The following is a 23,006-nucleotide window of genomic DNA, read 5'->3' on the forward strand; positions in this document are numbered from 1 at the left end:
GTGCATTTCGAACGAAGTATGGTGTTAAACCTCCTGATAGGTGGTGTATTAAACGTTGGTATAAACAGTTTACAGAGAATGGGTGTTTGTGCACCGCCAGGCAGCCCGTGACAGAGCACTTCATCACTGGCCTCCAAGAAGCCCTGATCTTACCCCCTGCGATTTTTTCTTATGGGGGTATATTAAGGATATGGTGTTTCGGCCACCTCTCCCAGCCACCATTGATGATTTGAAATGAGAAATAACAGCAGCTATCCAAACTGTTACGCCTGATATGCTACAGAGAGTGTGGAACGAGGTGGAGTATCGGGTTGATATTGCTCGAGTGTCTGGAGGGGGCCATATTGAACATCTCTGAACTTGTTTTTGAGTGAAAAAAAAAAACCTTTTTAAATACTCTTTGTAATGATGTATAACAGAAGGTTATATTATGTTTCTTTCATTAAATACACATTTTTAAAGTTGTGGTATTCTTTTTGAATCACCCTGTATTATGAGACAAATACATCAACAGTTTCAATCCTGTTTTGTTTTTACAACAGACTGTCATGAATCTGCATATAATCTACAAACAAAGAGCATAAATGCTGTACTATTATTTTCATAACCATGATAAAGTGGAAGATGATGATAGTACATAAAACTGGTTTTTGCTGCTGAAGTATTAAATTAGGAGCTCCAGTCACTGTTTCTTTGTAGTACTCTGTAACTGAGTGGTGAGGCTTTGGCAAGTCTCTCTGTGTGAAATTTCATGTGACCTGCTGAGACCAGCATTACAAAGCTGATAGTTGCTGATGATGTAAGTAAACCAGTACTGCAGTTTTCCTGCTGTGAGAGGATTGTATGGGATGAGGAGAAAGGAGGAGGGGAGCAGGACAGTGTATTAGACAAGGGTGGCTGATGGCTGGAAGAGAGTCTCTCTGTGTGTGTGTGTGTGTGTAGTACTATCACTGTCTTTGGTATGTTTCCCAGATGATCTTTTCCATGTGTTCAGTACCAGTACTTCAGACTCCTCTGCAAAACAATGTTATGAACCATGTTCCAGTATTGAAACTGTCACTATGGCACCATCTGCTTTCCCTCAGCTGAATTTATACCACTGAATTTATTTCAGACAACAAGTCTTTTGGTTTCTGTACATCCAGTTCCTTCAGTGCAATTTCACAGTCAGTGTCAGAGAGGAAGAGGTTCAAAACTTCATTTATCTTAAGTAAATCAAAAACAATATGATTTCTGCCAATTCTCCAATTTCCATAAACTATTAAATCATCCTTTCCATGAAGAGACTCAATTCTTTTCTTGCTAATATGTAATAAAAACCTATAAAATTCTTCATAGTCTAACCCAAAAGAAGCTCTAAGCATTATTTGACAGTGGCTATTCCATTCCTCCATTTCCTTGCAATCTTCTATTTCCTTTTTCACAGCAGCCAAATGATTCTTCAATGACAACCACATTGTTTTGATGTTGCAGCCATTAACCCAGTTGTGATTGATGGAAATTGTGTCTTTCTGCAACAATATCACTGTCTGAGAAAATACATTCAAATTTATATAGAAAATTTAAATTATCAAAAAGTAAAAGAAAATATTTTTTTATGTACTGCACACAAGTTATTTATGATTAAAATTAGATGCAGTCATATGCAAAATGGTTCAAGATATTATAGCCTCACACCCTACAAATATCCAATCTTTCTTATTGCTGCCATCTGAGAAATACTTCACTAGCAAAAAATTTAAATTTCTAGTGTATGTTGGTAGTGTTTGAAAATAGATGGAAGTATTAGTGATAATGAAAGCTTGAGCCAGGCCAGGAACTGCACTCAGGTATCCTAATAGCTAAGGCAACTTTTCTCAATAAGTGTGAAATACAAAATTGATCCTGGCACAAATTTTCAATTGTCACTACATATTTATTACAGTCCATCTTCATAGAAATATTTGTTTATGTCACATGTAAACCTGTTGTCTTAATTATCTGTCAATAACAGGAAATGACAAAAGAATATCCTGAATCAAAAACATGAACCATAGTAGCATAAGAGTTATCAATTAGCACAAAATATCCACACATAGCAACTGTACACTGATGAGACACAGCATTATGACCACTGCTCACCATGTTGTCGGATGCCGCCTGGTGGCATTGCAGGCACGTGACTTGGTAACAAAATTGTTTAACAGATGTGGATGGGGATCACCCTAGCGAAGATGGGGGGAAATCCATCGTGGTGAGCGACTTTGACAAATGGCAGATTATTATTACATACAGCCTGTGAACGAATATCTCAAAAATGGTGAAGCTGGTCAGATGCTTGCGTGCTACTGTTGTGAGCATCTATGGAAAGAAGTAGCACTATGAAACTGCAACTAGGCGCTAATTGGTTGGAAGTCTATAACTCTTCGCAGAACATGGGGTTCAGCGGCTTGTCTGCTATGTAAAGTAGGATAGATGGTGATCTATGGCATCTCCGCTCAAAAAGCACAATGCTGGTGCAAACACAAGCGTTCCGGAGCACACTGTTTGTTGTAGATTGTTGAACATGGAGCTCTGCAGTAGAGCACCCCTACGTGCTCACATTCTGACTCAATGACATTGTCGTTATGATAGCAATGGACAAGAGACCATTGGGATTTGAGCATCGATCAATAGAAATGTGTTGGCTCTTCAGGTGAATTATATTTTTGGTACTCTACGTCGATGGTTACCTCCACAAATTCCGAAATCGAGCCGAACAGCGGCTCAAAACGTGCAGTGTGCCACAGACCCAGGCTGATGGGACCAGTATGATGCCATGGGAGACATTCTCCTGTGCTTGGATGGAACCTGTGGTAGTAATTAACGACATACTGACAACTGTGAACCACCTGCATCCCTTTATGCTTGATGTCTTCCCCGATAGCGATTTCATCTTTCAGCAGTTTAACTGTCAGTGTCTAGGAGCCAGAACCATGCTTCAGTGGTTTTTTTAGGTGCATTATAGTTTACTCACACAGATGTCTCAATGACCAAAATCGCCTGTTGTAAATCTTATGGAACCCATCTGGATCACTGTCAGGCACCATCACTTTGTACACAAATCAGCGGCATGTTATTTACACGAATTACATGACCTGTGCATTGACATCTAATGCCAAAACCTCCACAACCCTACTGACAAAGTAACAGAATGTTAATATGCAGAATCAGTGATGGATTTTGTTCCAAAGATGCAAAAACAAGCTGTCAGGAGGTGGTCATTATGTTTTAGCTCATCAGTGTACAGGTGTAATAGGCAGGCAGAGCCATATGGTGACAATCTGTCAGTAAATTTATGCCACACACAGATTTTAACTGCAGCATCAGTAATATAAAATTAAATGGTCCTCTTTGAATTTTCTCATGCACAGAATGTTTTTTTAGACTCCAAAAGTTGCCTCTTGATACTTTCCACATGATGATCTGCTTTACATGCCTCACTGTGCTCTGTGTGTTACATAATTGATGCTAATAATAACTACACCCTGAAAATCACTGCAATACAAATAGCAGATGGCATATTTATTGCAACATATATTTAATTTCCTTCTTATTTAATTCAGATGTAGATTGTGGAAAGACTGACTGCTTATAATTCACAGTGCTACTTGTTATTAAAAAAATTATCATCACAATCTCTCCAGGACCAATAAATAGGACTGTTGAAGAAATATCATAAATTCCAATCTGAAAAATGGTTACTGTAGTATCTTAAGTACATTCCTATGAGATTTTAAATATCTTTCTTTGAGTGGCTGCCCATGTGAATTTCTTCATATTTTTATTACACACTCGATGAGTCAAACATGCCTACTGTCCTTCGTTGTACATTCTTGGTGTATCCTATTAATCTAGTTTGATATGTCTTGTAATCCTGCTGGATGTATTGAGTGAAAATATGGAATTATCGACAAGTGTCATTACATCTACACACAGCGAGGGCACTACCTTCACAGAAAACAGCATCTACAACTGGTCAATTGCATGAGACCAGCGAGCTAGCCAGTTCAAGCCCAAGTGGCAAAAAATGGCTCTCATCCTCTGCGAGTCAGTCAATATTATGTTCTGATCTTAACCGATGCTTTCCTAGATGACAGTACTATATTTACGGACTAATCAGGTTATCGAATCCAACTGCTCTTACTGTTGTGCAAATATACTAGGCCTGCATTTGTGATAGCTGGAGTGAAGTTATACTTTGGTGCCTACACTGAAAGTTTAATGAGAGATGTGGTAAGTAACCTGTTTAGCTTGTGATAAAGATGTTTGTACACAGAGTTTATGACAGTTACATCCCTCTCAAACAAAATTGTTAAACACTACATGTGCTTTTGAAGTCGCACAGGTTGCACAGCAGGTGTTTTCTTCTGATTCTGAAATCTCCACTATAGCTCTGGCAAAAACACACCAGTGTAAAAGACTACCATATTAGATTCTAATGCAATAAGCATGTCCTACACAGAGGCAGCCTTTGAGCCCCATTGTGTTCTACATCAACATGTATTATATTGAGATGGGAGATTCAGTTGTTCCTGAGTTGTCCAGACTTTTACATTGCATGCATTCCACAAAGTTTTCATTATGAAGCAAAATGCTGCAGTTGGTTTCACAAAGGAAAGATTGCAAAGTTATGTCAAGATGTGATAAGTATCAGACCATGTCCTTTGCCCACCCTGATTAATATTACAGACACTGGCCATGTGGAAGCATCCAGAAAGATACTGTTAAATACAGAATTATAGAAAATGCCAGTGATGTTTCTTTTTGGTACTGGTGCACAGTCTCAATGATAAATCAGTCTGCTATTTCAGCATTTGTGGTCTGCCATTTGACAATGTGCAATCAAAAGTGGATGTACAGACATCATGAGATTCCACTGTTAGACCAGGTGCAACTTTCAGTCAAACGTAACCAAGTTACTTGGACACTTTTCAAAAAGGCATCTCAAGCCCTGAAATCATGTCTACAGTCTGCACCCTGTTTCTGATCTAACAGTCTCACTTACTGTTAATTCTGGCTACAGGTGCTTCACTGCATGGCACTGAGGCCATCCTGCCTCATAAGCTTGCCCGTGGTGCTGAACAATCTAGTGTTTGTGTCAAAAATATTAAATCTGGGCTAGGAATGTTGCTCACAAATTGGGAAAGAAGTGCTGGCTATCATTTTTGGCATACACAAATTTCTTTTTCTTTCTTTCTTTTCTTTCTCTTTAAATGCAAAAGTTCCATCTAACTAGACATCATAAGCCATTATTACCACTGTTTAGGCACCATCTTAAGCTCCAAGAATGCAGTGTCCATCGCCTGCATCAGTGAGCCACGCGTTTATCAAACTATCAGCACTCTACATAGTACTGACTGTCTACCTTGTCTCAGCTTCCCCTGGATCTTTAAGTGGACCTGGACTTCAACTGGCAGGAAACAGTCTGTTTCCAAATGTACACCCACACAGAGCAATTCTTAGAAGATTTATCAACCGTTCTAGAGATGCGGTAGTAGCATTCAGTCATTACCAACTTCTGCAGTGGATCTTCCAGCTTGAACACATGGGATGACTTTACCACACCAACACCAACACCTTCATCCAATGACATCAACTTCATCTGCATCAGGATATCTTGCTAGTAATGCACAAAGATGAAAATAGCCAAGTTGTGGCACCAAAATCCCTGCAACAACGGGTGTTGCAGCCACTCGACCAGTTGTATTTGGGGTACACCTGGGTGAAGCAGTTGGCTTACTGCTATGTCTACTGACCACACATGTCAAGCAGTAGTTCAGAACCATACAACCTGCCAAGTGCATCAGTCGAGCTGCTGCCATCCCCCCCCCCCCCCCAACCCCACCCCTTCTATGCCAGACAAGTTGATGTAGTGTTACTCAAGCAAAGGCAGGTCATTTGTCCTACCTGTAATTCAAAGTCCACAGTTTTCTTGACCTATACATAATCACTTATCTTCACATATCACGACACATTTTTACTTACAAGAGTTTGTGTTAAGGAAGCAAGGTTAGTGTTTAATGTTCCATGAATGACAAATCATCAGAGATGGAGCACACGCTCAACTTGGGAAGGAAATCAGCTGTGCCCTTTCATGTAAACATGCCCGTATTCATTCTAAACAATTTAGGGACATCACAGGAAACCTAAATGGAGGGATGGCAGGGTGGAGATTTGAAATGTCCTGCCGAGTATGAGTTCAGGGTCATCCAGGGCCCTACCACTGTGCAACATCACATAGTGCTATTTGTATGGCAACACTATCTCATTAATCATGCAATCAGAGACTATGACACAGAGTTGAGGCAAAACTGTTTGATATGTAGTGTTTTAACACTACTGCAATGTAACCTCAAAGATATGCATTGTAGGATCAGTCACACAGAAAACAAAATATTCACTCTGCACCACTCCAACATGTCATTGGATGATAAAAAAGAATACTTGATTGTAATATGACTGTTGCGTTCAAAGAGATTTCAGGATTGCAGCCAACCATCGTAAACTTCACTCCATGAAGTTTCAACTAGACACCTGCCTGTCATCTTCAGATGAGCCACTGCAGAAAACATAATTTAAATCTCACATGACTGTTGTCTTCTACATCAAGAAGATGTGCACATGCATCTGAAAATTTAAATCTACATCTTCGTTTACATTCTGAAAATCTGCATGTTAGAGGGTGTACTTCCCATTGAACCACATATTATGGTTTCTTTCTATTCCATTTGGTAATAACTGAAACATAGGGGGCTCCAGTACACTCTTAGTTTTCTCGCTGAATATAGGGAATTTTGAAATATTCTTCATAAAATAGGTTATCCAATCTCCCCTCTTGGTCAACATGAGACATGGCAGTGATATGTACTCTCACTGATCTCACTCATTCAAAGTTCCTAAAGTCCTGGAATTACAAGAGTTAATTAAGATAACAAAAATCTCATCATGGTCCAAGCTCGAGATAACATTTGACTGTGTGCTATAGTCAGAGCTGAAAGTAATGGGAGATGGCCATGAGGAGCCATTGCCATGTGGTGTGGTGATGGAGCATCCACAACTGGCAGGCATTATTGTGGGGGTTCAGAACCAGGCTTTGGGACTCTGGAAGGCTGGTGTAAGAATATAAAAGGAGTAACAACTAAATATTTGACACCCCTTGGTGGTGAATAGGAGGACCTGTTCCAGGTTGTGCAGCTCAGGAAAGGAAAATGGTTCCTCAGGAAAACATATTGTGTAAGAGTTAACTGCGATAGAAAATTATTTCAAATACTGTTATGTAAGCATCTCCACTGGAGGAACTGATGTAAGAATCTATATTTACATAAAGGGAAAATATTAATAAAGTGGACTGGCTGATGTCACAGTAGCCCAAGCAACTTAGAAGTGGGTGTGATGGATCATTGTTTGCAAGAATGTGTCAGATGTCGACAGGAGGAGGATGTGTGTCAAATGGCAGCTTTACATGGCTTGTGTAATAAGCTTGTCTTCGTTCATTTTCAGTTGCCTAAGTCTGATTAAGTACTGTTGCATAGGCTGTGGTTTTAAATGGAATTAATAAAAATATAATGTGATAATGACAATATAATAAAAAGAGGCAGGGTAATGTACGAAGCTTATGTCGTGTAATGAACCTTCACTCGAACATACAGTCAGTAAGTTACATGATCCTAATTATCTACGAGGTCTGTACGGAAAGTAAGTATTGTTTTGAGAGGAAACAAAGGGGAGGGAGGGAGGGAGGGAGGGAGGGAGAGAGAGAGAGAGAGAGAGAGAGAGAGAGAGAGAGATCCTCATGAAAACATTTTTTTCTTCAAACCAAAATTTATTTCTACAACAAAGGGCATTTCTTGATTTTTTCTTTTTACATAGTTGGCACAATTGCGCAACCATTTGTCATAGCAACAAACCAGCTTTTCTATGCCCTTGTCATAGAGAATGCTGCCACGGAAGACAGCCACTGCTCAAGACCATTTCTTGCATTCTGCTTGTTGAGTTCCTCCTCAGATGTGAAACCGTCAGTGTGGTACGATACCGTGAAACAATGAGAAAACTTTGGAGCAAAATCAAAACATAAGGCGTAGAATGCTCAAGCAAGTCATTGTATTGGTTCATGAGAACACATGCTCACATTCTACTGGTGTCTCTCAAAACCTTATTCAGTAACTTGGTTGAGAGCAGTTTGATCACCTGCTATATGGCCATGATCTCGCACCTTCTACCCGCCATTTGTTCTTGAACTTGAAGCACAATTTGGAGGAAAACCCTTTGATAGAAATGACGATGCAAAAAATGGTGTTCAGCAGTGGCTGTCTTCATTGGCAGCACCTTCCTATGAAGAGGACGTTCTCTATACTTTATACAGATCATTTGTTGCTGATGGCCTTCTGATCATGAGTGCGAGTTTGGAACAAGTCTGGCAAAGTGTGGTTTGTAAGCCATGTCTCTCCAGTGAGCGCTTCCCTTCAGACTCAAGCACTGCTGGCATGGCCTTGTCACTGCCACACCAGCCAATTGCAAGGCCAACTGTTGATTATTGTGAATCATGAGCCCTATATGTAAATGTATCAACACATAAATTATTAAAACTTTGATTTTCATTTCATTATATGTGGCAAGGTTTACTTACATCAATGGGATACTTAAATACATAGGCTAGATTTATTTGACTTGGTCTTGACGATTTCTGCATATCAACTTCAGTTTGTGTTGTAGTGAAGCAAAGTTGATGTACCAATAATTCATTGTTCACTACTGCTTGCTGAACAGGTTTAATGTACTTTCACATATATATGTTGGTCCAAAAGATGATTTTATTTTAAGACTGAAGTCATCAAGTTACGGGTAATGATTTTATAGCACGACTTACAAAATTTCAGCTTTTCTTACGGTTCAGGATAGTATGAATGGATATTTTTTAATTCCACATGTCTTCTTGAAAGTCAATTTTCCAAATACTTTGAAGACTAATCTTCATTGCATTATCAAAGAAAATGACATCCAGTTCAAGAGATTTAAATCTTTAAAATGACTAAGAAACTTTTGGAGGCTTCATCAATAATGGAAGTAAATCTTGAAAATTTTAGTTCCTTGTATTCTTGTTTCAATGCATAGTATACTTGAGAAATAAAAACAATTCTTCTTATTTAGTTTCTATTTAAACAATGTATGTTACACTGGAATCCATTTGCAGCAAACATATCAGAACTATTGCATTCCTTTTGTTGAAGACATAAATTCAAATTATTTGTAAATGATTTTTAAAAACTGTTAGAAATGTTAATCTATAGCAAAAATTGAATTGTACAGTTTATTTTCAAATCCTGTAGTATCTGATTTCACTTCTTTATTTATAAACTTGAAACATACTTTTCTCAGTACAAAATTTTTTCCAAAAATTGGCCAGCCGCGGTGGCCGAGCGGTTCTAGGCGCTTCAGTCTGGAACCGCACGACTGCTACGGTCGCAGGTTCGAATCCTGCCTCGGGTATGGATGTGTGTGATGTCCTTAGGTTACTTAGGTTTAAGTAGTTCTAAGTTCTAGGGGACTGATGACCTCAGATGTTAAGTCCCATAATGCTCAGAGCCATTTGAACCAATTTCCAAAAATTGTTTACCTTGTCAATGAGACACTGATACATTTCCTCCACATATTACGTTCATAATATTTGGAGGTCTGTTACAGGGAGATAAGCCGAGAGGCTCATATCTCTGTAATAGACCTAGATGTGAGACATGTCCCATACATCCTCCCATCACCAGCTACTCCAGTCCTGTCACAAATGTCACTTATCCCATCAAAGGCAGGGCTACCTGGGAAACCAGCCATGTGATCTACAAGCCAAGCTGCAACCTCTGTGTTGCATTCTATGTGAGCATGACAACCACAAGCTGTCTGTCTGTATGAATGACCACAGACAAACTGTGGCCAAGAAACAACTGGACCATCCTCTTGCTGAGCAGCTGCAAAAAATGATGTCCTCCATTTCAACAACTGCTTCACAGCCTGTGCCATCTGGTACCTTCTCACCAACACCAGCTTTTCTGAACTGCACAGTAGTGAAATCTCCCTGTAATATATCCTACATTCCTATAACCCTCCTGGTCTCAACCTTCATTAGTCATTGTCCTTACGCATTGGGCCCCCTCCCTGTTCCCATTACAGCACTACACAACCCTGTATTCCACCAATGCACATCCTTCCAGGAACATTTTCAGCTAAAGGGCCAGTGGCACAACTACTGAGAGACAACATTAATTTACAGAGAGGCTCCCTTGGATCCTTAGATCTTTTGCTCCATTTGAGGAACAATATCAGGCCTGATACAGTGTTTGTTTGCAGACTCACAGGTACTAAGGACAGTGTGTAGAAGTGACTTTTAATAGAAAGTGGCACAAGTAGTGTTTACACATGCTTCTTTTAGATGAAGTGAAGAGCATTAAAAAAATTGATAGTGTTTATGAACAAGCGACTGTGAGAATATACTGTAACAAAGTGACTTTTAGTGGAATATTAGCAGAAGTCTACATTAACAACTTATTGTGCAAGGAAACTTTGGTAAAGCACTTTAGGTGGGAACTTATGAAACATTCAAGTGACTTTTACCAGAGTGTACACTTATGTAAAGAACAAGAACATGACTGAGTGAAAGGTATAGTGACTGGTAAAAAGTTTTTGGAACAAACTGACTATTTTGAAAGATAACTGGAGCTGGACAGTGAGGCAGAACAACAGAAGAAAATCATTGAAATTGTGAATAACTGGACCAATCTATAGGAGAGGGAATGCTGAATACTGGAGCAGATGAAAGGGCAGGCATCTTGAAAATTGGACCAATCCCATGTTTGGCATGCTGTAACAGGTGGCATAGCAGATGTTACCAGATGGTACCAAATAGTTCTGGAGGTAGCATTGCTGAACTCATCAGGTAGATGTATTTAAATACCACTGTTTAATTCAGCATGCGATTTAACTCTATAAAAATGATATGGAGAAGAGCATTAGTGGTAAGAAAACTGTTGATGTAAAGGAATCGGGATAATAGTGTAACGGTTGTACCTAATTTTCTCATTAATATTGAAATTTTAAATGATACTAAGGTAGATAATGAAAGAAGTTCAAATGACAAGGGCTTCACCCACTAATGGGAAAAAGGTATGTCCAGTATCTATGAACTGATACATCACTGTAATGTCAAGCAAGAACTTGTCAGTGACCAACTGTTTTAAAGTTAAAACAGAACAAAATGGTGGTATGGATAATAGTATGGCAATGGTAATAGCTTTGCTTAGTAATTTAAACACAAAAATAAATAAACTAAAGGGAGAAAATATTCAAACATGGTTGAAATAAACTGGGATATGGGGTTGTAAATGAAAATTTAACAAAATTTGACCAAAGAATTGCTGAAGTAGAAAGTAATTGTGAGAACCAGTTGAGTGAGGCTTATATAGAAACAGATTCTAAATTGGAGGAAGTAGCCAATCATTGTAAAGCTAGTTAGGAAAATGTAAAAATATGTAGGGATGGGTTGGAAGCAGTAAATGCTAACTATCAGGAAGTTCATGAGGATAACAAAACTTATGGTGACAAAAATAAAGATGATTTGAAAGCACAGTTAGAAGAGACAAAACAGGGAAAAATTCAATTCCAAATCTGGAAAGTAAAGTAGAAAATAAATGTATTTCTATAATTAAGGACACTCTGTTGGGGGTTAATGAAATCATGAATTCAAAATCTACTGAAATTAAAAATAAGGTGAACCACAGTGTTGGTTGAAACAATTACTCTCTGTCAGATGTTTCATCTTTCATTATTTGTAAGAAATGTAACAATTTTGAACCTTGTGGCAATGTACACCTAATGGACTTTATTAGAAAATTTGATGATTTACCCAAGAGATGGAGTGATAGAGAAAAAATGTCTTTTGTAAATGTTTTTATGAAAGGGGATACTTATGGTTGGGCAGCAGAAGTAGCAAGTGAATGTGATTCTCGGGAAGAATTCAGAAAGGTCTTCCTAAAAGAATATTGGTCCAAACTAGAACAACAGAACATCTTTGGGGTAGAGACAAATATGACCACAAGAGAGGCACAATAAAATTGTTTAGTCCGTTTAAATAAACAAACTCAAATATATTGATCAGGATTTGGGTAGTGAATCATTTATCTTGGGGTTAGAAAACAAATTGCTCCAAAGAGTGAGAGAATTACTCTTATCTGCCCTTAGAGAAAATTTAAATGATTTTTTAACATAGATGGGAAGAGTAGAAAAAGCTAAACTAATTTTGGGGAATGTGAACGCACTTCATCAAGGGAAAATTGGAGTAGCAATTATTACCAAATGAGTAGGATCAGTAGATCAGATGACCAAAATAATCACAGGGATAACTGGAGAAGTAACAGTAACGGAAGAAGTAAGGACAGAGATAGAAACTTAGATAACTGGAATGGAAGGAGAAATGGTCATACAAATCAGGGTGAGGGAAACTAAGATTTGCACCAGTTGAGGCTCAAACTTAGGAAAAGGGTTGCAAAGAGCAATAGAATTTCAAATATAACACTGGTTATGTACCAAAAAGTAGTGTAATTAAAAAAAGGACAATATCAACCATATCAACAGGTTACGTCGAAAATGAAAATACTGTTCCACTGTTACAAATTGAAAACAATGGCAATCAAGAGGAGATACCAGAAGATAAGTCCATACAAGGAGCATCAACTTTTGAAGTGTCTGGCTTTTTGGTCTAATAATAATGAAGAAAATGATCAAGTGGTTAACCAAATGTTGAATGATAATGATAGTGACACCAGTAGCAGTTCAGAAGATGAGGTAAATGATGAATCGTAAAGTAGTGATGATGAGGAAGAAGTAATTGAATTTGTTTATTATGAAATTAAAGTAATTTAATTAGTAAAGAGAGAGTAATTCTGAAAAATTGGGATTTAATGAAGAGAGGAGTACAGATGTAGTAAATAGTGAGAACGTTCCTGCTATGTGTCACTTGACTTCAGCAGAAAACAACTTTGGTCATCCAGGTGACAGTTTTTCTAGAAGAAAAATAAATAGACTTGTTGTATGAACCAGAAATTTCAGAGAATAACAACAAAATATGTAATCCTTTGGTTATGCCTAAGGTAGAAGAAGTAGTAGTTAAGTGCCTTTTGGACAGGGGGAGTGAATTAAACAGAATATCTCAAGCATTTTTTGGTTCTATAAAAAAACAAAGGGGAGTGGTTGCCATGATGGTTTCTGGAATTCGTATTATTGGTGCGACTGGAAAAATGTCAAAGAACATTAAAGAAGAGGTAATGTTAACCACAGAAATGGCTGATGAAAGGTAAGATGTACTTTTCAGAAGTGGGTTTTTGTGCAGATGGAATGTCAAAATTAATTTTGCTGCTGTAAAATTTTCTTTTGATTATAATGGTAATACAATTACAATAAATTTTCCTGGTAAAGTGGATAATGTGAGACATGTAGAAGGAGATTTTCTTCTAAGGTATCTTGCTGTAGATAATGGAAATAAAAGAGAGGAAGAGAAGACTATTGAACTTATCAGGGAAAAAGTAGAACATATTGAAGGTTTAACCGTAGAACAAAAGGATTATTTAGCTAAAATATTAATGCAAAATAATTAGGAATTCTCTGAAAAATCTGAATTAGTAAAAAAACTTTGAGTGTAAATTAAAATTTAAAGATCACAAACCCTTTTTTTAAGAAACCTTATGCAATACCATTTTTAAGAAAAGAGGCAGTTAAAAGGGAAAGAGAAAAAAATGATTTAATGGGGAATTATAGATGGATCTGATAGCAGATACAAAAAACCTTCAGTAGTAGTTGGCAAAAAGAATGGGGGTGTGAGATTAATACTAAATGCCAGAAGACTAAATGAAATTGTGTTAAGAGAAAATGATAGGCCTGCTAATATACATGAAATTCTACAAAAATTCCATTGTCCAAAATTTTTAACTTCTTTTGACGTCAATTATGGGTAATGGAATATTTGTTGGCTAAGGAATCAAGACTTGCACTGATTTCCTAAATGACAGTAAGTGTTATCATTATTGTGTGGTGACTTTTGTGATGAACGTATCAGTTTGTATATTCGTCAAGGCTATGGATCAGGTGATATGTAATGAATTACTAAATAGAATAAATGTTGATGTAGATGACATACTTATTGCAAATTCCAGCTGGTTTGAGCACTGTAGCTCAATAGATGAAGTTTTACGGCTATTCAAAAGGGGGCCATGAAATTAAATGTATCCAAATCAGAGGTGGTTAAAAAGGAGATTGCATGGGACATATAATAAATGAAACGGGAATCCATGAAGACCCCAAGAAATTAAAGGTTATAAAAGATTTTCCATCTCATAGGAATAAAAATGAACTGAAAGCCATGTTGAGCTGGTTTGGTTTCTACTATAAGTTTGTATGTGATCAGTCATTTAGTCACCCACATTTAGGGAATTTATCAAAGAACAATGTAGTTTGGAATTGGACAGATGAATGTACGGAAACTTTTCAAAAATTAAAAGATCAATTGGTTAATCATCCAGACTTTCTTTGCTGTTCTGTAGGAGTACTCATGCTAATTATTGTGGGCTGAGGGTAGAAGTTTTTCAACTTGTCAAAACAGAAAAAACAATTAACATAGGACCATACATAGCCTTTACCAGTCAAATGTTGCATTCTCACAAGAAAAATTATAGAGTTTCAGGGCTAAAAGCATTAACTGTTATATTTACTTTTCAGAAATCTGAGGGATACTTATTAGGATACAAAAAAATTGTTTATACCGATCACAGAGCTTTGAGTATTTTGCAGTAGTGCAGGTTGAAGCAGAACAGGTTGACAAGTTTGACCATGTGGTTGCAACAATTTGATGCAAAGGTAATATACATAAAAGAAAAGGATAATATTACTGCTGATGCACCGTCCCATTTACCAGAAGGGAGAAGGGGTAACATCCAAGAAACAGAAAGGGGTTTGATAAAAATATTCTATATGCAAGGATTGAAGGAAGAAAAAACTATTAGAAGAATTTGCAAATACATGAGGAGAGAGCAAAATGCAGACCCCAAGATAAAACTCGTTAGACAATATTACAATTCTGATAATTTTCAAAAATAAATAATATTATCTGATTGCTTTGTATGGCAGAAGATGGAAAGAATAAGTTGGAGGGACAGAGTAAAAAATGAAGAGGTACTGAGAAGAGTGGGAGAGAAAAGACAGTTACTAGATGTAACAAAGAGAAGAAAAAGAAATTGGATTGGACATATATTAAGAAAGAATGACGGACTGTTATAGAAGGTTATGTAGAAGGGAAAAGGAAGCGAGGAAGGAAGAAATTCCAGGTACTGGATGACATGATGGACGGTACAACATACAGCAGCCTTAAGAAGGAAGCAATGTATTGCAGAAAATGGACAGGCAAAGGACCTGCTAATATAGCACAAAACTGATGATGAAGATGATTGCTTTTTAGAAGGAAGTCTGTAGACAATCAGGAATGGAAATTACAGTACGTTACCCAGAGCGCATGTGGATACTTTGACTGATTACGTGCATGAAATTATAGTCATTATGGAACAAGACATTCTTATGCCGAAGACTTCTGGCATAAGAAGTCACCCTTATTCAGCCAATGGCCTTGTCAAAGAGGGCGAAGGAGCAGACAGTGGTTCAAGGCACTCTCTTGTCCTAGGGCTGGGAAACTGCCCCTGAAGGCAGAAGAATCAGCAATGATGAACGGCATGAGTATGCAGAAGGCAATGGAAACCACTGCATTGAAGACACGTAACGTGCATCTACAGGACATGTGGTCTGTAATTGGAAAAGTGTCATGATGATATCTCCATTGGCAAAAGATTCCAGAATAGTCCCCCCATTTGGATCTCTGGGAGTGGACTGCCAAGGGGAGATGACAATGAGGAAAAGATTGAATAATCAACAGAAGGATAATGTTCTATGAGTCAGGGCATGGACTGTCAGAAGCTTGAACGTGGAAGGGAAACTAGAAAATCTGGAAAGGGAAATGCAAAGGCTCAATCTAGATATAGTAGTGGTCAGTGAAGTGAAGTGGAAAGAAGACAAGGATTTCTGGTCAGATGAGTATAGAGGGTAATATCAACAGCAGCAGAAAATGGTATAACAGGAGTAGGATTCGTTATGAATAGGAAGGCAGGGCAGAGGTGTGTTACTGTGAGCAGTTCATTGACAGTGTTGTTCTTATCACAATTGACAGCAAACCAACATTGACAATGATATGACAGGGTTGTTCTTATCTGAAATGACAGCAAACCAACACTTACAATGATAGTTCAGGTATACATGCCAACGTCGCAAGCTGAAGCTGAAGATGAAGAGAGAGAGAAAGTGTATGGGGATATTGGAAGGGTAATACAGTATGTAAAGGGGGATGAAAACCTAACAGACACGGGGGACTGGAAAGCAGTTGTAGGGGAAGGAGTAGAAGAAAAGTTTACAGGAGAATATAAGCTTGGGACAAAGAAAGAGAAAGATTAACTGAGTTCTGTAACAAGTCTCAGCTAGTAATAGTGGATACCCTGTTCAAGAATCACAATAGGAGGAGGTATAGCCGGCCGGGGTGGCCAAGCGGTTCTAGGCGCTACAGGGGGAACTGCGTGACCACCAAATCCTGCCTCTGGCAAGGATGTGTGTGATGTCCTTAAGTTACTTAGGTTTAAGTAGTTCTAAGTTCTAGGGGACTGATGACCTCAGCAGTTAAGTCCCATAGTGCTTAGAGCCCAATTTGAGGAGGTATACTTGGAAAAGGCTGAGTGATATGGGAAGATTTCAGTTAGATTACATCAAGGTCAGACAGAAATTCCAAAATCAGATACTGGATTGTAAGGCATACCCAGGAGCAGATATAGACTCAGATCAAAATATAGTAGTGATGAAGAGTACACTGAAGTTTTAAGTCATTAGTTAGGAAGAATCAATACGCAAAGAAGTGGGATACCGAAGTACTAAGGGATGACGAGATATGTTTGAAGTTCCCTGAGTCTATAGATACAGCAGTAAGGAATAGCTCAGTAGGCAGTACAGTTGAAGAGGAATGGACGTCTCTAAAAAGGGCCATCACAGAAGTTGGGAAAGAAAAGATAGGCGCAAAGAAGGTAACTGTGAAGAAACCATGGGTAACAGAAGAAATAATTCACTTGATTGATGGTTGGAGGAAGTACAAAAATGTTCCGGGAAGTTTAGGAATACATAAATACAAGTTGCTGAGGAATGAAATAAATAGGAAGTGCAGGAAAACTAATACGAAATGGCTGCAGGAAAAATGTGAAGACATCAAAAGAGAAATGATTGTCGGAAGGATGGACTCGGCATACAGGAAAGTCAAAACAACCTTCAGTGACATTAAATCAAGGGTGGTAACATTAAGAGTGCAACGGGAATTCCACAATTAAATGCAGAGGAGATAGCAGATATGTGGAGAAAATACACTGAAAGCCTCTGTGAAGGGGAAGATTTGTCTGATGTGATACAAGAAGAAACAGGAGTCGATTTAGAAGAGATAGGGAATCCAGTATTAGAATCAGAATTTAAAAGAGCTTTGGAGGACTTAAGGCAGAAGGGATAGATAACATTCCAACAGAATTTCTAAAATCATATGGGGAAGTGGCAATAAAATGACTATTCACATTGGTGTGTAGAATGTATAAGTCTGGTGACATACCATCTGACTTTCGGAAAAGCATCATTCACACTATTCCGAAGATGGCAAGAGCTGACAAGTGCGAGAATTATCGCACAATCAGCTTAACAGCTCATGCATCCAAGATGCTTACAAGAATGATATACAGAAGAATGGAAAAGAAAATAGGGGATGCGCTAGATGACAAATTAGTTTAGGAAATGAAGTAGTAGATGAGTTTTGCTGTTTGGGGAGCAAAATAACTGATGATGGCCAAAGCAGAGAGGATATAAAATGTATACTGGCAATGACAAGGAAAGTGTTTGTTAACATCACATATAGATTTATGTATCAGGAAGTCATTTCTAAAAGTATTTGTATGGGTGTAGCTATGTATGGAAGTGAAACATGGATGATAAATAGTTTAGACAAGAAGAGAATAGAAGCTTTCAAAATGTGGTGCTACAGAAGAATGCTCAAGATTAGATGGATAGATCACATAAATAATGAGGAGGTACTGAATAGGCTGTGGAGAAGAGAAATTTGTGGCACAACTTGACTAGAAGAAGGGATCGGTTGGTAGGACATATTCTGAGGCATCAAGGAATCACCAATTTAATAACTGTTTTAATATTTGGCAAGGATTATTTCCTCCAGATTTGGGGCATTGGATCCAGTCAGAAAAGAACACTTGCAAAATTTGTAATAGTAGTCTGATCACTTTCTTATGTCATTCTTTTGTTCTTGATAAAAGTATTACAATTACAGGTCAATAAGTAATCTTTAATAGCTCTGTTGCAGTAGGTTGCACATATACAGATTCTGCTTTAGTGACAGTCTTCCTTTGATACCCTAGTTCTGGTCCAACACTCCCTTCAGAGATCCTTTTGCAGTTGCTTTAGTGTTATCTTTATCTTTGAAAACCATTAGTACCACTCATGTTTTTTCACTTATAGCCTCACCGGTTTGGCTTACAGTCTTCGTCAAAAGAGGCAAATTTCATTGGTCATGTTTATAGTGTATTTTGTTAATTTTCTGAATATGTCATGCTATTTTTAAAATTCTGCATGGTAGAGGCTAGTTCACAAAAATTATTTCAATTATTATTATTATTATTATTATTATTATTATTATTATGTGTACTTACTATTTAAAAGCCTCATCAGTGGAGGCAAGATTCATAACATAAAACCCAAACAAATCAATACATCTCTCTCTCTCTCTCTCTCTCTCTCCCTCTCTCTCCCTCTCCCTACACACACACACACACACACACACACACACACAAGAACATACTTAGTATATTCTTAGGCATGTTTATCATAAGTTATGATGAACTTCAGTGTTTGTATTTACAAAAATTTTGCTCAAAAATAGAAAAAAAATTAATAGGTTTACTTTGACTAATAAAAAGTCAATATATATCACTTCTACCAACAAACTGAATACTACATATTTTATATAAAAATATCTTCTATTTTTTTAAATGAAAGAATTATCTTACTTTGGTATTATTATTGTCATGCTTGGTATTGATTCTGTTTACTTATATATTACTGATAACTATTTTGCATTATGAGTGACTTTAATAAATTTTGATATCATCTGTTAGGAGTTTAGGGAAAAGTTTCAGTGATAAGGTTTCTTATGCTACTGTTGAAGCACAACCCAACCGTCCGTTTCTGCCAGTTGGCATGATAAATTATATTGGTGGGTGGTTGCCGTTGCATGTTCCTGAGTTATTTTTCAAAGCCCTGCCATTTTAATTAGTTACTCTTTTACCCTATCATTGAATCTATCCTTTCTTTCTTCTTGGTTGATGAGAGGGGACTTAGGCTAACCCTCTTCAGCATTACCACAGCTTTGTCTTTCCATCCATTAAAAAAAAACAAGGCATTGTGCTTCTCTTGTAGCAGTATTCTACCAAACCTCCTTGAACTGATACCATTCAAATGTTAGAATAATAAATTTTGATAAAAGAATATTGTCTTGTGATTTTGTAGTGATGGGTATGGATATTCTACATGAAACTATCAAGTGCTGTTGTGAAAATGTTAGTATTTTGTGTATGGAAACTGAAAAGTAGGTGAATAACTTTTTTCTTCTTCGCAAAGGATAATAATAACTGAAAATTTCAGGGTACAAATAAAATGTGGAGACAGGCAAAGAAAGAGGGCCTCAATTACAAAGTTTACAAAATATGTGACAAAACTGAGCTCACTGACACTGAGAAGAGGATGATTGGAGACTAAGATTTGCATTAAAGAAACATTTGAGTCCTGAGGGTAAAATAGGGACAGCTTCCAAACCATCCAACAGTTTATACGATTATTATTTGGGGGGGGGGGGGGGCTAATAAAAGGTTTATGTACGTATTTGTGCTTGTATTGGTATGTGTAAGAATCTGGGAAATGTAATAAGTGTACAGAAGGTGAACTGGTGGAAAAATGACAGCTATTTACAGTAATATTTACAGCTATTTACAATAATATGTCACAAATAAAGACATTAAATTTTGTAGATGACCAAAGTCCAATGTCTCCAGTGACATTGCACTGAAATTTGAGATATAATATTCAAAATATTGGCTTCACATGGTATAAAGGTAAATCTTTTTTACCATGGAATTATCCAGGTTTTTATTTCATAATATTCACCTGTATAATTCCATGGGGGGGGGGGGGGGGGGGGGTGTGACAAAGCTAATTTGGCTCCCACCGTCCTACTTCGTCTTTTATACTCCTAATTTTAATAGCCAGGGTCTGCACTAGTTTTTCTCTTGCTGTCATTCTTCCCAAAACTTTTGATGACAGAATCCATTATCTGGGCACTAATTAATTTCTGTTGTGAAACTACTTACTCAGGTTACACAATTCACTGTTCTGAATGTTTTGTATTAATTAGTTTTGCTGGAAATAATGTATTTCAAAAGTTATTTTATTTAAAAGTTTTTGATCTAGACAGCACCCTTAAAAAGGGCCAATAAAAGGATTCAGAAAAGTAGCTCATCTCTAAACTGTAGACCAATTTTTGCTCATTTCAATGATGTGTTTGTTTTATCACAAACCTATTTAATTCAGGAGATATAATTAACCAAAGATTCAACCACCCCAAACTTTCCACTCATATTGTGACCAAACCACTATAAATTTCTGGAATATGTTAACATACATCAACATATTATTGCTGTGCTAAATTTTCTGAACCCAATGATAGCAATACCAAATACATAATTGCCATAATTAAGAACTGCATAATTTTTAATACACACATTCTAATAATCAGTATGGATACCATACCTAAAAGTCAATAATTTCCGCAGTGTAAGTATAACTTGGTTCTGTATATTTTAATAGCTACTGCTCATATCAGTAACTTAATTAACAAAGTCTGACAGTAATTACTACATCTGTTTAAAAAGGAATAATTTCACATAGGGAAATTTAAAACAATAGTCAAATAAACAAAATCACATAATATTCTAGCGCACTTCTATATACGAGTGAAACATGTAGTATCGTGATTACGCTTCTTGGAGTTAAGTCATGGTCAGCATGCAACTTGCTCCAGGATCTCAGTATTCTCTAAACTGTGTGCTCTATGTTGTTGTTCAGCCTAGCCTTAGGATTATTCAAGGATCAGAGCTGTGACTATCAGAATGTCATCAGCAAACCTCAAAGTTTTTATTTCCTCCCCATGGATTTTAATTCCTACTTCCTACAGGAAGCAATACACTTTTCTAATTTACACACTGTATATGCCAAAAGGAGGAGAATCATTGGCACATAGTAATTCTGTCAGATACAGCAAAAGACCTGGAAGAGCAGTTCAGTGGAATGGACAGTGTCTTGAAAATGAGGATATAAGATGAACATCAACAAAAGCAAAACGGTGATAATGGAATGTAGTCAAATTAAATCATGTGATGCTGAGGGTATTAGATTAGGAAATGAGACACTTAAAATAGTAAATGAGTTTTGCTATTCAGGGAGCAAAATAACTGATACTGGTCGAAGTAGAGAGGATATAAAATGTAGACTGGCTATGGCAAGGAAAGCATTTCTGAAGAAGAGAAATTTGTTAACATCAAGTATAGATTTAAGTGGCAGGAAATCTTTTCTGAAAGAATTTGTATGGAGCGTAATCATGTACAGAAGTGAAACATGGATGATAAACAGTGTAGACAAGAAGAGAATAGAAGCCTTTGAAATGTGGAGCTGCAGAAGAATGCTGAAGATTAGATGGGTAGATCAAGTAACTAATGAGGAGATACCGAATAGAATCAGGGAGAATAAGAATTTGTGGCACAACTTGACTATGAGAAGGAATCAGTTGGTGGGACATGTTCTGAGGCATCAAGGGATCACAAATTTCATACTGGAGGCAGACATGAAGGGTAAAAATTGTAGAGGGAGACCAATGATGAGATGAATACACTAAGTAGATTCAGAAGGATGTAAGTTGCAGTAGTTATTCAGAAATGAAGATGCTCGCACAGGATAGAGTAGCATGGCGAGCTGCATCAAACCAGTCTCTGGACTGAAGACCACAACAACAACAACAACAACATTGCTTCCTGTACCACGTGCAATGAAGTCATGGAACAGCTAAAAGTTGTGGTACTGGATGTTAAGGTGTGGGCTAGGAATGTGTGGCTCTGATCGTATGCATCAGATCATGCGCCAGTTGTCATCTTAGATACCTCATTGGAATTGCAACTTAAATGAGAGCTACATGCTCATGCATGTTTTTGAGCACCTCCTTGAGTTAAGACACTACTGGCCCTTTATCGACTTTACTGGGGATGTAAACTTTCTACTCATTCTAGTTGCCCTCTTTTGCTCTGGTAATAGTGGTTGCTTCAATTACCTCATAGTCACTGTGGACATCCTTAAAGCAATCAGGTGTATTTGTTCCCTTAGGCCTAATATATTTTTGTCATGAATGGGCTTCCAAACTGTGTGATCTAATGAGGAAAACACAGCAAGTGGCTTAACCTGATTTCCCAGAAACTTTGCTAGGTGGAAGAGTATTCAAAATAAGTAAACATACATCTCAACTCTTATTCGTAGGTACTTGACTGTTCTGAAGAAATGACAGGTTCAGAGCACAATAATGTCAGAATGAGATTTTCACTCTGCAGCGGAGTGTGTGCTGATATGAAACTTCCTGGCAGATTAAAACTGTGTGCCCGACCGAGACTCGAACTCGGGACCTTTGCCTTTCGCGGGCAAGTGCTCTACCAACTGAGCTACCGAAGCACGACTCACGGCCGGCACTCACAGCTTCACTTCTGCCAGTACCTCATCTCCTA

General features: G+C 37.6%; 1 protein-coding gene across 1 annotated transcript in view; it reads right to left on the reverse strand.

The window, feature by feature from the left end:
• Positions 1-372: 372 nt before the first annotated feature.
• The window catches only part of LOC124773477 (2-oxoglutarate and iron-dependent oxygenase JMJD4), a 136,663-nt gene continuing 114,029 nt past the window's right edge, over positions 373-23,006 (reverse strand). Inside the window, exon 5 of the mRNA XM_047249405.1 lies at positions 373-1,511. Coding sequence (XP_047105361.1) covers positions 1,092-1,511 — 420 coding nt within the window. The 3' untranslated portion in view covers positions 373-1,091. The remainder of the gene's footprint in view (positions 1,512-23,006) is intronic.

This window comes from Schistocerca piceifrons, chromosome 2 (genome assembly GCF_021461385.2).
Source record: "Schistocerca piceifrons isolate TAMUIC-IGC-003096 chromosome 2, iqSchPice1.1, whole genome shotgun sequence".
Classification (NCBI taxonomy): Eukaryota; Metazoa; Arthropoda; class Insecta; order Orthoptera; family Acrididae; genus Schistocerca; species Schistocerca piceifrons.